The sequence below is a fragment of the Aptenodytes patagonicus genome, chromosome 3, assembly GCF_965638725.1.
Source record: "Aptenodytes patagonicus chromosome 3, bAptPat1.pri.cur, whole genome shotgun sequence".
Lineage (NCBI taxonomy): Eukaryota > Metazoa > Chordata > Aves > Sphenisciformes > Spheniscidae > Aptenodytes > Aptenodytes patagonicus.
Window position 1 is genome coordinate 31,974,861 of NC_134951.1, and position 14,311 is coordinate 31,989,171.

Genomic DNA, 14,311 nt, shown 5'->3' on the forward strand with positions numbered 1-14,311 from the left:
CAGGAAATCTTTGCTGAATAGTGTTGAAGCTCAACAAGTACAGCAGAAGCGCCCCCTCCTTTCCTTACAAATCAGGCTAACTTATAGCATGGACATTATAGCACTTCTCAGGAAAATGCATAAAGCAAATTTGCCCCTTCATGATGGTGTGTTCATTGAACCTAAAATTCCCAAAACTTACATGAATGCTCTAATCATTAAACTAAAAGACAGACACCACTACCTCCGCATTTAGTACAGAAACCCAGTTCTGTCAGTATACATGTTAAATTTGTTCTTGGCAAGCCAGTCAGTTTTGGCCTCTCTTGATATGTAAGCTGCAGCTTGCTTTGACATCTCAGGGAGCGTACTATGAGATTCCTACCCTCTGACTCTAAATAAACAGTCACTTCAGCTAGCAGTGTAGTTGCTCTTCTTCCTCTGGGTATCAATAGCAAGGAATACAGACAGAGGTTTGAGGAGTGCAGGTGCGATCACTGCCAGAGTCAGCTGGCAGTGCAAAGCTGTAGAAGTAGCTGGGAAGGACAAAAAGATAAAGAAAACTTCTCTCCCTTTTCATTGATTAGATCTTGTGGGACTTTTTTGTTAGGTCAGCCCATTGTATAAAAAGCAGACCAGAGTTTTCATTGTCACATAGACAAGATGAACAGCAGGTTCTGAGACCCAGGATAAGGAAGGCTGGGGCTCAGAGCTGACATTAAAGATAAAATACAAGATGAGTTATTTAAGCCAAGGTTTTGACTTGGTTTAACATACAACTTAAGTGCACCCTTAGTCACTTCCAAATGTCAGTTTGAACTGATCTCATAGAGAAGATAAGACTGTAATGGTAGATTTGAGATTAAGAGAATAGCTATTGAGAATTAAGGAATAATTACTGCTCTGCAGAAATGATGACAGAACCTTCACAGCAAAAAGTGATTTCATGGTACTTCGTAATTTTTAGGCATCTTTTGGATCAGATGTCCCAATAACTGGCAGTTTGAATCAGAATTTTGAATTTATATACCTCAGTTTAATACACATCCTACTGTAGCCACTGAAATCTTATTTTGAGTATTGGGTGGAGGTGTCGAGGTGTTGGCAGGGGTGAGGAGGGGGCAAGCTGCAAGGCAGCTTCTGTGAGAAGAGAGCAGGGGCTGCCTCATGCTGGATACAAGATGGTTCCAGCTGGCTCCAATGGACCCACTGTAAGACACAGCTGAGCCCCTCAGCCAAGATGGTGGCACCTCTGTGAAAATGTATTTAAGAAAGGGCAAAACACCACACAGACAGAGTGAGGAGGGGGAAAGTGAGAAACAATCCTGTGGGCACCAAGGTCAGAGAAGGAGGGAGAGGAGGTGCTCCAGGCACCAGAGCAGACATCTCCCTGCAGCCCATGGAGGAGATCACGGTAGAGCAGGCATTCCCCTGCAGCCTGTGGAAAGCACTCCCGACACAAGCTGGATAGCCACGCTGCAGCCCATGGAGGACCACATGCCAGAGCAGGTGGTTATTTCCTGAAGGAACTGTGGCCCGTGGAGAGCCCATGCTGAAGCAGGTATATCTGGAAGGACTAAAGCCTGGGAAGAGGACCTGAGCAGGGGAGAAGTATGAGGAGGAGGGAGCAGCAGAGAGGAGCTGTAATGGATTGACCACAACCTCACATTCCCCATTCTCCCTGTGCCACTCAGGGTGGAGAGGTAGAGGAGGTGGGAATGAAGCTGAGGCAGTGAAGGGTGGGGGAGGGGAGGAAGGAAGAGGGAAAAGTGTTTCTTTGTCTTTGTTTCTTACCATCCAAAAATCTATTTTAATTGGCAATAAAACATATTTATTTTCCCCAAGTTGAGTCTGTTTTGCCTGTGATGATAACTGGTAGTGATCTCCCTGTCTTTATCTCAACCCACGAGTTTTTTCATCTTTATTTTCTTCTCTTGTCCTGTTGGTGAGGGTGATTGAGAGAGCAGCTGGGTGAGCAGCTGGCAGCTGGCCAAGGTCAACCTAACACATTTTAGGAAAAAACCTGTAGTCTTTGCAAGAGATCTTAGAATTATTTAGTTAACCTCAAACAAAGAAAATCAGAAAATAAAGACTTAAGAATTACCAAGTCTTTCAGTGAAGGTCGTAATGACTTGGTAATCCTAGAATCCTTTCAAATGAAGCAATTAGGAATTATCAAGCAAAATTCTACAGTCAAAAAACTTGTATTCTTATTGAACCCATTTTGCAGCACACTTGGTGACCCAGACACTTATGGTTTATACTTGAATATAAAATAAATTTTTCATGAACATGAAAAATATTTCACTTGAGGCATATCTGAATCATCTGGATTATACTTTGACATAAGGTTGTTCAGATGGTAAGATTTATAAAGAAGTGATTAACACTTCAATCATGAAAACAACCTTCAGGGTAAGTGATCATAGAATCATTAAGGTTGGAAAAGACCTCTAAGATCATCAAGTCCAACAATTAACCTAACACTGCCAAGTCCACCACTAAACCATGTCCGTAAGCGCAACATCTACACGCCTTTTAAATACTTCCAGGGATGGGGACTCAACCACTTCCCTGTTCCAATGGTTAACCACTCTTTCAAGTAAAGACATTTTTCCTCATGTCCAATCTAAACCTCCCCTGGCGCAACTTGAGGCCATTTCCTCTCATCCTATCGCTAGTTACTTGGGAGAAGAGACGGACACCCACCTCGCTACAACCTCCTTTCAGGTAGTTGTAGAGAGCGATGAGGTCTCCCCTCAGCCTCCTCTTCTCCAGGCTCAACAACCCCAGTTCCCTCAGCCGCTCCTCAGAAGACTTGTTCTCCAGACCCCTCACCAGCACCTCGACATCCTTCTTGTAGTGAGGGGCCCAAAACTGAACACAGTATTCGAGGTGCGGCCTCACCAGGGCCGAGTACAGGGGCACGATCACTTCCCTCCTCCTGCTGGCCACACTAGTTCTGATACAGGCCAGGATGCCATTGGCCTTCTTGGCCGCCTGGGCACACTGCCGGCTCATGTTCAGCCGGCTGTCGACCAACACCCCCAGGTCCTTTTCCGCCAGGCAGCTTTCCAGCCACTCTTCCCCAAGCCTGTAGCGTTGCATGGGGTTGTTGTGGCCGAAGTGCAGGACCCGGCACTTGGCCTTGTTGAATCTCATACAGTTGGCCTGGGCCCATCGATCCAGCCTGTCCAGGTCCCTCTGCAGAGCCTTCCTACCCTCGAGCAGATCAACATTCCCGCCCAACTTGGCGTCGTCTGCAAACTTACTGAGGGTGCACTTGATCCCCTCATCCAGATCATCGATAAAGATATTGAACAAGACCAGCCCCAAAACTAATACATAATAATCATAATACATTATGTTTAATTACTTATTCCTTTTAAATGTTATATTGCGCAGCTGAAGAGAAAGTAATATTAGTGTGTTAATTAACAGTTTTTTAATATCAAACTCAGTGGAATATACATGTATGTATTTGTTCTTGTTTTATTCTTTACATAATTGTGTACCAGTCCTCACTCAGAATGCAACATCATATTGATTTGTGATAATGAAGATATATCTATACTCATTGATTATATTTCCTTATTTTGCTTTTAATTTTAAATTGCTGATTATGTTCCATTTAATTTATAATTCCACAAACAGTCATGAGTTCCACTTTTTTGCGCTGTATCTTCAGATTCTCTAACAAAGGTTTAGTAACCTACCAAGCCAAAATTAAATCTGACATAGCCTTTGATTCTCCTTCGATTTCCTTAGATTATGAGCAAATTTCCTGTATTTATAGCAACATTTATGAAATCAAAGGATTCTGGAATCATAGAGGAAAAACAAACCCTTTTAAATATGTCTTACTCAGGGAATCTTAGTGCTAAAAGATGACTATGTAAGCATGGCGTTTTCTTACTCAAAAGATCTATCCTCTGTGTACATTAAGTCTCATATTTCGTACATTACAAAGCATAATGTTTACAGTTACTTGTTTCTTTACAACATTTGCCGTACAAATTCAACAGTTCATGTTACAACAATTAACATTCATCACTCCAGCCAACGAATGGCTGACCGTTTAGACAAAACAGGTTTTAGATTCAGTGACTCAGGAGGTATCTTTCAGTTTTATGTCATTGTATCTAACACTCAGGTACCACCGACATACAAACAATAAACAGTAATAACTATGATCTTGAGTAAAGAGCTATTCTACTTAGGACTTTCAGCCACTGATTTTTTCCATGGTTAGTTCTATAAACCAGGCCAGACTTTCCTCGTGTAAAGACAGGAGGTATGGAACAAGAATGATCGGACTGGGGAATTAAAGAGTTCACAGAATTTTGTAGCTAACTGGTTACCTAGAGACTTTATGGTATGCTACTGTTAAGTTTCTTTGTGGTGCCTAAGCATCAAACACCTAAACCAGTTTTCTAGGCCTGTGTCTTTCAACATGAAAGTTTAATGCTGTTTCAAATAAATCAGTATTTTTTGCAATGGAGTGTAAAACTAGGAAAAATTAATGATGCTTCTGTGTGCTTGGAAGTGAGTGGTCAAACTAATGTAAGGAGACAGTTTGTAGCTTTAGTATGCTGAAGTCATAGATCTGAAGGAACAACATAGGTCTGTTTACGAAAATCTTTTTGGGCAACAGGGATGATGTATACTATATATACGCAGTTGCTAAAGAGCAAATACAAGTAAAAGAACAGCAGCAGCTGATAGAGCTGGAATAATTAGATCTTGTGTTATCAAGAGTAACTAGTGGAACTGAGCAGTATTGGTTCATGGAGCAACACTGGCCAACCATAGCAATTAAAAAAATAAGAAGGGCTAAGCTGGGGGTGGAAAGTTCATGTCACTGGGTCATCTGCACCTTTGATATGGCCTTGCTAGCCAGTGTGATTGAGGACAACTAAACATACGCAGAAGGCTACTGCAGAAGAGGGAATGCAGTGATCTCTAGCAGGCATTTTGCCAAAAAAAACCAACCAAAAAAACCACCCAGGGAAAGGAACTGTGTATTTTTTAAAAGGATTAGTTGATTATTTGGTATTATCCTTGTGTTACTTTTCTCCTCTTTCTAATATAGCACTGCTTTATTAAGTCCCTTTACTTCTCATTTTGGGCAGGGAAAAAAACCAAGTTTCTTGAATGCCCAGATCACTTAGTTTTATTTTCCTAAGTATCTGGGGTGAGGACTTTAACTAGGGTTTATTAGTGATATCTAGGGTTTAAGAAGACCATTGCTGCTGCCAGTTACATCTTGACAGAAAGGATACATCTGTGCATTTGTCATCTGAACTGTGATCGCTTTTTTTAAGAGTCTACCTAAGCTGCAAAACAGCAGATTTTATCTCAGCAGTGTTGAGAAGTTATATTTTAATAGTTAATAAATTATTTTTAATGTATTTTTGTTAAACAGCTATTTAAAATGAAATAAAATTATGAACAATGTAAAATAAATCCAAAATAAGATACATTTACGGAAAACTTACAATTGTAAGAGATACATTAGCTGCTAAAATTTTGGAGCTTACAGAACAGATATCAGCATCTAAAGACTGCCTTCTCTAAGATATTAAATTACATGATGACCAGAAAAAACATTCAAAATGTCTGATGAAAGTTAATACTTTTAAAATAAGTTTTTATAAATAAAAGTAAATATAGTAACACAATTTGGCCTAACCCATTTAATTATTCAATTAAATAATAAGTTCCCATTCAAATTTATAAATCTGTACTATTTTAATAATTATAGTCAATGATTGAAGTTTTCCCTGTACAAGTACATTAAAACATTTTTGAAGTTCAAATGATCACTGAAATCAATACACACTGTTATTTATCTTTAAAGGCACCTTGTCCATGACAAAAAAAAAGGCTGTTCCTAAATTTATGAAATTACTGAAGAGGAAAGTGGAAATACACCTATCTTTCTTTCAAAGAGTTAAATAAATTACTTTTGTTATACTGTTATAAATTCAGTACCTTAAATACTAATATTTTGTAGTTTTAAAGTATTTTCTTTCACTGTTTATTATTCCAAAGCTTGGTACTCTCAAACAGTATAATTACCTTTTCTGTAGTGTAGGTAACATAAAACAAAAAAAAAATTTCTTAAATTAAATACGAAAAATCAGCTATTAGTTATTTGAATTGTAATTGCTAGAAGAAGTCTTCAGAACCTCAAACTTCTGTATGTTTGTCAGGGACACATACACTTGACACATCCTCTTTTTGCTTCATAATCCAGAAAAGCAATGTCTTGCTCTGAAAAGACCTTGCTTTGAAATCAAATTACTTTACTCACTTCTGGGCCTGCTAACACTGCAACTTTGTTTTAAAGCCTTAGTTCAACTGCTATACCAACACTTTGTATTGGATGAATTATTCCTTCAGACTTAATCTAACTGGTACATTGCATAGTGGATGTCCAAACTGTCAGTTTAAGGAAAAAAATCACTGGTTATAATTAAATGATAGGCAATTTATCACTAATTTTTGAGTAACGTTTCATTGTTTGATAGACACCTGGATATCACACTACCCTTGTTATTAAAGAATTAAAACTAAATAGTAAACAACTGTTCTTGTAAATATACTTTAAGTATATATAAGTAAATATACTTAAAGAATTTTTACCAGTAAATAACTACTTGTAATAGCAAAAAAACTACTATAGCTGATTAAAAAAAACCTCACAAAAAACCCCCAACAAAACCCAACATCCTGTCCTTGTTGGTTAAATGTGTTAGGGAAAAGAACTCAGGTCAAACTGCTTAGTCAATAATGAAGAATCATAAAAGGAAAGCACACCTGCAGACTGCTTGTTCCTTTTCAAATTAGAGTCTCATAAGCCCTTCAGGTACAGGTGTCTTGTCTTTTTTGAATATAACTGGGAATTCTTACAGAAACATGTACATAAAGGTGAAGACAACTGTTTTAACATCTATTAGTTAAAATTATAAACCTGCAGCACCACTGCCTAATGAACCAGTTTCTGTGATACCCAAGAAGTACTATTCAGAACATAGCCCTTCTGAAAAAAACAGGGGGGGGAAGCTTTTAGGCAAGAGAATTATATAGATTTTTCCAATTTTTGCTGAAATGTAAAGGATAATTTTGAAGAACACCGCACAAGCGGTATGTGGACTCAAGTTTGTGGTGAATGGAAGAAGGATATACAGCTATACAGATATTCCCAAAACTGTACTTGTTCTTTGTTCTGTGGAGAAACTACATTCCTCTCAGTTCAGTGGATGCGAATTGCGTCCTTTCTAATCTTATGAATTATGTGGTATTCATTACAAGCTGGAAAGGGTAGGAAAAAACATTTTATGCAGAAAGAATGCAGAAATGATACAACTTGAGGCAGACAACTATAAACATTTCTGCAGAGTCATATGACCCCATGTGTTTTCAGGTTGCTTAAGCTAGATGTATCAAAACATTAAATATGAGCTACTTGTTCTGCAGCATGCAGAGCATTTAAATAAACGTCAACATCATTTTAGAGAAATTTTACTACATCTCTACCCATTAAAAATCTTGTCATTAGTTCTGTAAAAATGTAAAGACTAACACTAAAGGCAACAGTGTCAGTCCAACAGGTCAACAAAGTCAGTGTTACTATGGTTTTGCACAAACTCAAATGACAAGGTAGCATTTTATTATGTTTGTAAAATTTACTCTGTATCCATGGTAATACTTTTTTCTTGGCTGAATTCAGAAAACATTGATTTTCTTTGCACTATACAATCTCTCTTTTAACGTGTTTCAGCTGAATGTATGGGTGACTAAAGAAATCATAAATCAAGCCTTAATGTAAGTAACATCTTGAGCTATTTAGCAAGAATTGGATCAAAGTTCTATTTGAATTAATATTGATTTATCCTCCAATAAGCAGATGATCCTGTGTACTCTTCCTTGATTTAGTTGAGGCCATTGCTATAAAATTAAAAACATGCAGAACCTGTGAAATAGCCTTCTCCACTGTGGTAGAGAGCAGACCATACCTGTGAATCCAGGGGGACAGAAACACTGATAGCCTCCAAGCCTGTTGATGCAACTTCCTCCATGCAAGCAAGGCAAAGTTTCGCACTCATTTACATCCATCTCACACAGAGACCCGTAGTATCCAGGTGCACAACTACAGATGAATCTTCAGAAAAGGGAAAATCAGGTAAGTCAGAAGTAAACAACATGATCTATTCCAATATTCTGAAGCTATACGTATGTCCTGATGTCAAGCTGGTGTCCCTAATCATGATCCATATTAAAACAATTAACAGACTTTTCTCATTTCCATGTTTCGGAAGCAAGCAGAGTGATTTACTCTTTTTTTTAAATTAGTAGAAAAACTGTGCACAATAATTTTAGCTGAAGGTATAAGGAATGACTTAAGGGCTAATGTTCTTTTGACGCAAGTCTCTGAATAACTGTAGAGTGTTGTGGAACAAACACAAGATACAAATTTTTATCTTGTTTACACTAAACTTTTAGTAAACATTTACATTAGAAAAGGTCATTGCTGGAAGTTGAAAAAAGACACGTAGCAATCTAACTGAAAATCAATTTTCCTCTATTTCACTCTTATTCCAAATTAAAAAAAGAAAAAAAAAAGGTAAGGAGGAAAAGAGCAAGTTGTGCTGAAGACAATTTCCTTTCTATTTTCCTCTCAGGTCATGTAAGAACCAAATAGCTAAGTCAGTAGCACTTGCGTACCTCATTTTAATACAAAATCCTTGTCACATGCTGAAGGTCCCATCCAAACCTCAAAGCAGCAAGCAGACTTTATACATAAGGAAATCAGGGAATTGCTTTTCATTTAGTAGTAACTAACCTGTTTACGAGATCCAGGCAAGTTCCATTGTTTTTGCAGGGTCTTGATAAGCATTCATTAATCTCCACTTCACATAGTGTCCCAGTAAAGCCGTGCTGGCAGGAGCACCTAGCAAAAAGGATGTCACTATATTACTTTTTAGCGTAATATAAAAAGATTCTGGAAAAATGTGGTAGATCGAGAGGTACGAATTAGGTGGTTCCAAAATTACATTTGTTTTTTTCTGATCATTACAAAGTGCTGACTTTAACAAGGTTCATAAATACAGTGACTGCAGCCCAGGAAATAAGATTTTTACCATTATTAGTTGAAGGCCACAGGCTTTGTGCTGACCCCACTGTGCAAGGGCTCAGAACTTGCCTTGGCCTGAGCTGGTTTTCACTTGTTTTGACACCTGCCCTGGAGCCAACTGACTGCTGCCTCTCATGCTTTAGCTTCAGCTCTGGGAATAGCACCTAGGGTGAGGATGCCACAGTGGGATAATCACAGTGTTACAAACAATAGCCTTTTGTGTCCATGTGGGCTGAGGAAGCTGGTAAACAGTGCAAAGGAAGTAAATCATGATAAGGAAACATACAAAAATAGCTCCAAACAGGCCTGAGACTGAAGATGAGAAAACCCCCACTGTAAACATCACACTTCTCCTGGCAAAGACTTCCAGACACTAGTGACTTGCAGTAACACTGCCAGTTCTTCTTGAGGAAGACTGAAATCACTGATCACAGGACCCAGACAGACATTGCGAGGGTAATCGTAACAACAGAGACAAGAGCTAGATAATTGCAAGATTTCTTATATAATAATTACAACTACATTGTTCATGAAGCTGTTTTCTATTAATTTCAACATACACTATTAGTATTATTGTAACTGCACTAATAACAACTGTTTGTTATATTTTGATCAGATTATTAAGATTTTAATTAGCCTTACAATAGATTCTTGGGTCCACATGTATGGTGTACATCTATGTCTTTTTGCCCACAAGAAGATTTTGAGTATAACGTGTCAAACGCATCACAAAAAAAGACGTATTACATCACTGAAGGACAGCAAACACAATACAGGCAAAGTACCAAAAGAACAGTTAGATGATAAACATCCAAGTATCATACTGAATATCTGTCATTCAAATAATTTTCCTCACCTGTAATGGTTAACCCCGTCCACACAGAGACCTTCATTCTGGCATGGATGGGAGATGCACTCATCACTGTTAACTTCACAGTAAGTACCTTCAAATCCTGAAACACAGATTATATTAACTGTGAATGAGTGAATTCTACTACATAATGTGAATATAAGGGTCACAGATCCTCTTGGAAGTTTGGCCGTCTGAGCTCAGGACCAACTTAGACAATGCAAGTGGCAGGCCTGAGAAACCTCAGCTGCCCTTGAAGCTGTTCAGGAAAGAGCTGAGAGAACCATCAGTGGTGACTACCCCTTCTCTTAGGAGCATCTAAGCTGAGGCTCTTTGCCCTTGGCACCTGACTGACCTGTGTTGTAGCCATGCACATACTTAGCCATGTACCTCTTTATCTGGATGCTGACTTTGGCCTTCAGACTAGCTCCCTGGCTCGACCCTGGACCTGCCCCATTCCCTGTATACTTGACTGGCAACCTAGCATACTATGCTGATCCTGGACACTGTCATTGGCCCTGCCCTGCTTGCCTCATTCAGATACTGACAGACAGGACCCTTGACAGTGAGGTCCCTGCCCTGCTAGCCTTGACAAGACTCCTGGCTTACCTTTGCTTCTGGAGCAGCCGGCCCTCACTGCTCTCTGACTTTAAGATTGGGGTAGCAAGTAGATGCAATCCTAAAAGAACTTTCTCCAATTATTTTTGTTCCTTAGCTTCAATGAGTTCATTTCCAGAGAATGTAAGAAGTCTTAACATACTTTAATAAACCAGAGAGAACAGATTTGTATGGAGCACCTGGCTAAATATGCTGGGGAAATGTAACCCATTTTAAAGGACTTTCTTGGGGAGCGTGGAACAGTATCAGAAACTATAAGCTAATTCAATAATTAATACATTACAGAGCAAAATGGAAGTTAGAGAGACCACATTTATTCAAAGCAGTCAGAAGATGAGAAAAAACATTTAACTGGTTTTAATATTTAAATGAAGAAAAAAACGTGATCAAGATCTTATCTGCACAGTACATTATTTGCATAATACATTACATTTACCTGTGTAAATGTCCCAGAATATGTGCTAAAGAGATTTTTCAGTGATAGAATAGTACTTTTGCTTTTAGACAGCATACTATGTCTTACAACGTTCACATAAATAAATGTTCTACTAAATACACAGTTGTGTTAAAACTATATACAGTGGGTAAATTATAGCTAGTTGAATTTTGCACAAATTGAATATGTATGTTTCAACTGATGTAGTAATGAAACCATTACAATGAACAAAGTATTTGCACTGTTGTGACTATAATACACATGACCCCTGATAGCAGACTGACTAAAGAGCTTTATGGTGTTCACCAAAGGGCTTTTGAACACCGTTTAGATATCAATATTAAATTAAAACTACTATAAAAACAACCACACATATATTCAGTGTATATTATTATAAATATGATGAAGGCTTTACTGGATTCTCTATTAAATCAATAAGTAAAAATTTTTATCAGTACTTTTTTAGATACTGAAATAAGGATAGTAATGACTTTTATTGTTATATTATGTATTTGTGGTTTTCAAAGTACTTCATGAAAGTGGGGAAATGATGAAAGATCCCAGTTAGAATAGTATGGCTTATTTTTATCTAGAGAAAATCATTACTGGAAAAATTAAGTGGCTTGGTCAGAGTTGTAGGGAAAGCTGGAGAGAGAAACCTCTGCTGGCAATCCAATGTATGATCTAAATATCTAGTCCCCAGCAAAGCAGTTGGTATTTTCTTCTTACCAGGATTTTTTCTGTTCAAAAACTTTCCTGGCTAGACCTGACTGAAATGAGTCCTCAATATTTGCTGAAAGTTTCACAGCAGTGTCTGCTACAAAGCTGGAAAATAAAGCCTGGAATGTATCTCAAACTAATCCTTCAGTTATAGTCACTTATACTCTTATGATGTTTTTTGTTGTTTGTTGGGTTTTTTTTTTAGAAATACCTTGAGTGTGAAGTGATACCCTCATTTATTTCCTATTTGTATGACGTTTCACAAAAACTTTGTAAAAGAAATTGCCATTATAGGGGACAAAAATTCTCTGTCCCGGTGTACTGCTTTGAAGCAGTTCCCTCAGCACAGGCAACCTTGTTATATTCTGAATGGTTTAGTTTATTATTTGCAAATGGGCCAGAAGCAGAGTGAATGATCCAAATACTTTTCTTATCTGTAGCGTGTGTAATCTGCATTTTAATACTGCAACTTGAGCCTTCATCTATATTTGCCTGAAGTTTGATTAAGAAAACAAGAAAGGTAAAAGGACTACAACTTGGGCTGTAGCAATGCTAGTTCAATGTTCAGTACTAGACCTGGTTAGATCAAATAAGACAGCAGTCACTGACACACACACACAAAATAATCAGGAGTTGTTCTTTTGACACATGCCACCCCAGTGCCACTGAGTAAGAGCAGAAAAAATTGTAACATGTTTCTCTAACTCTGGTTTGATTAAGAAATTGGAGGGCATAGCAAATGTGAGAGACCAGGACCACAGGACCTTTTGTAGCCAACTTCCTCATCTGACTTCTCATTTATTTGTAATGTTTGACATTTCTGAAACTAAGTTTTGGTACAGGGTATAAGGCTATGTCAATGGGTAGGAGAAATGGGACTTCCCTGAAAAGTAGCACACTGAAAGCAAACCTGTTGTCATATTATAAATAACTAAAAGATTATAGACAGTTTTTGGTTTTATAAGGTACTCAGAAAAGAGTGTGAAGCTAACAAAGTAAAACTTAAAAAAATACTAACAGACCTTATATGGAATGGTTTCTTATTCTTTTGTGATACTATATAACATCTGACCAAGCATTTTTAGAAAAAAACAAACAAACCCCACAGCTGTCAGATTAAAATACATAAAAAGGAAAATGGAGGGCATTCATCATTCTGCTTCTGCCTGTCGTGCCCACTTGGTTATGGATGTTTTATAGTCTTTTTGAAGTAAATAGTACTGAAGTGAATACATAAAGCACCATTTAGACACATTTTTTATTGCAGTAGTACACATTTTTCCAGCCCATAGCAAAATGTAGCTACCTTGAAAAGACATAAAATAAGTAAACATACAGCAGGCATGCTACTTTATTATTCCTACAAATGGAGAAAAATAGCATTTTCTTCAAAAGATTTTACTGGCTATCTACTACATTATGAAATAAGCAATCTATGTGTTCAATTTACTATTGAATATTATCTTAACTGATATAAATTAGCTCTGTCCTTTTTTATAAAAAAAAGTCAATCATTTTTTCTTAATGACATATACTGTTAAAAATTACATAGAACTATTCAGATCATTTTTTGATCCACAGTGAAAACTTCTGAACTCATGCAGAGGCTTTTTCTAAGGAATTTTTAACCTTGCTAGCAATTTTTACAGAAGATTTCAGCAAAAATGTCTGATTTCAACTAAAACGGTTAATCAGAAACACTCAAATCTGCTTAAAAGGACCTGAAAAATATTAGCAGTTATTTAACTTTATTTCATTCATAATTTCTGCATGTCTGTGCTGAAGTATATTTATAATTTATGAAGCTTGTAGAAAGGATGTTTCAATAAAAGCATATGTTAACAAAGCAATTTTAATTCACTCCTGATGTATGTTCTCAGAGTAAACTACGAAAATAAAGAAGTCTAACACTGTGCACATCACTCGTACAAACAGCAGAGGTCAAACCTCAAAACGTATACTGCAATGTTAGGATTAAATTATTTGTAAAATGTTTATTTTATGACTATACTTGGACAGACACCAATCATACTACTTTCAGATCCAAAAGAACACTTAAAATGCTCATACCTAAGTGGAACTGGTTTAAGGAAAGAATTACCTTGGTAGCTTATTTACATAGTGCTTGTTGAAGCTATGAGATACCTCATGTGTCTAACATGTATGGACTCATGTCGTTCTTGTATTTTACATGATACTCAAGCACAATTTAAAGGGTAATGTAATACATTAGGTTATTTTGTATAAGCTACAACTGCTGCCACACAGAGCTGTGATCCGGGATACTTAAACTAAAATTAATGTATGGATGCAATTTTTACAGTAATGAAGACATGTTTCCAAATTAGTTCATGTGTTGCAAGAGGAAAGAAAAGAGACAATGGGGGAAACTGACTTAAAATGTTTAACGTGTCAGATATACTATTGAAACAAACATTTTTCAGTTGCAAAGAAATTTGCAGTATGAAAAATGCATTCACTTAATACAGCCAAAACTTCAATGCTTAATTTTTAGTTTATAGTGTGAATACAATTAATTTGCTTGAATTATAAAACACAATAATTTTTA

General features: G+C 37.2%; 1 protein-coding gene across 1 annotated transcript in view; it reads right to left on the bottom strand.

Moving 5' to 3' along the window:
* The window catches only part of EYS (eyes shut homolog), a 1,011,092-nt gene that overhangs the window by 566,329 nt on the left and 430,452 nt on the right, over positions 1-14,311 (bottom strand). The window contains exons 23-25 of the mRNA XM_076332996.1: positions 9,975-10,071; positions 8,828-8,935; positions 8,001-8,146 (exon numbers count right to left, since the gene is read on the bottom strand). Of these exons, the coding sequence (XP_076189111.1) occupies positions 8,001-8,146; positions 8,828-8,935; positions 9,975-10,071 (351 nt within the window). The remainder of the gene's footprint in view (positions 1-8,000; positions 8,147-8,827; positions 8,936-9,974; positions 10,072-14,311) is intronic.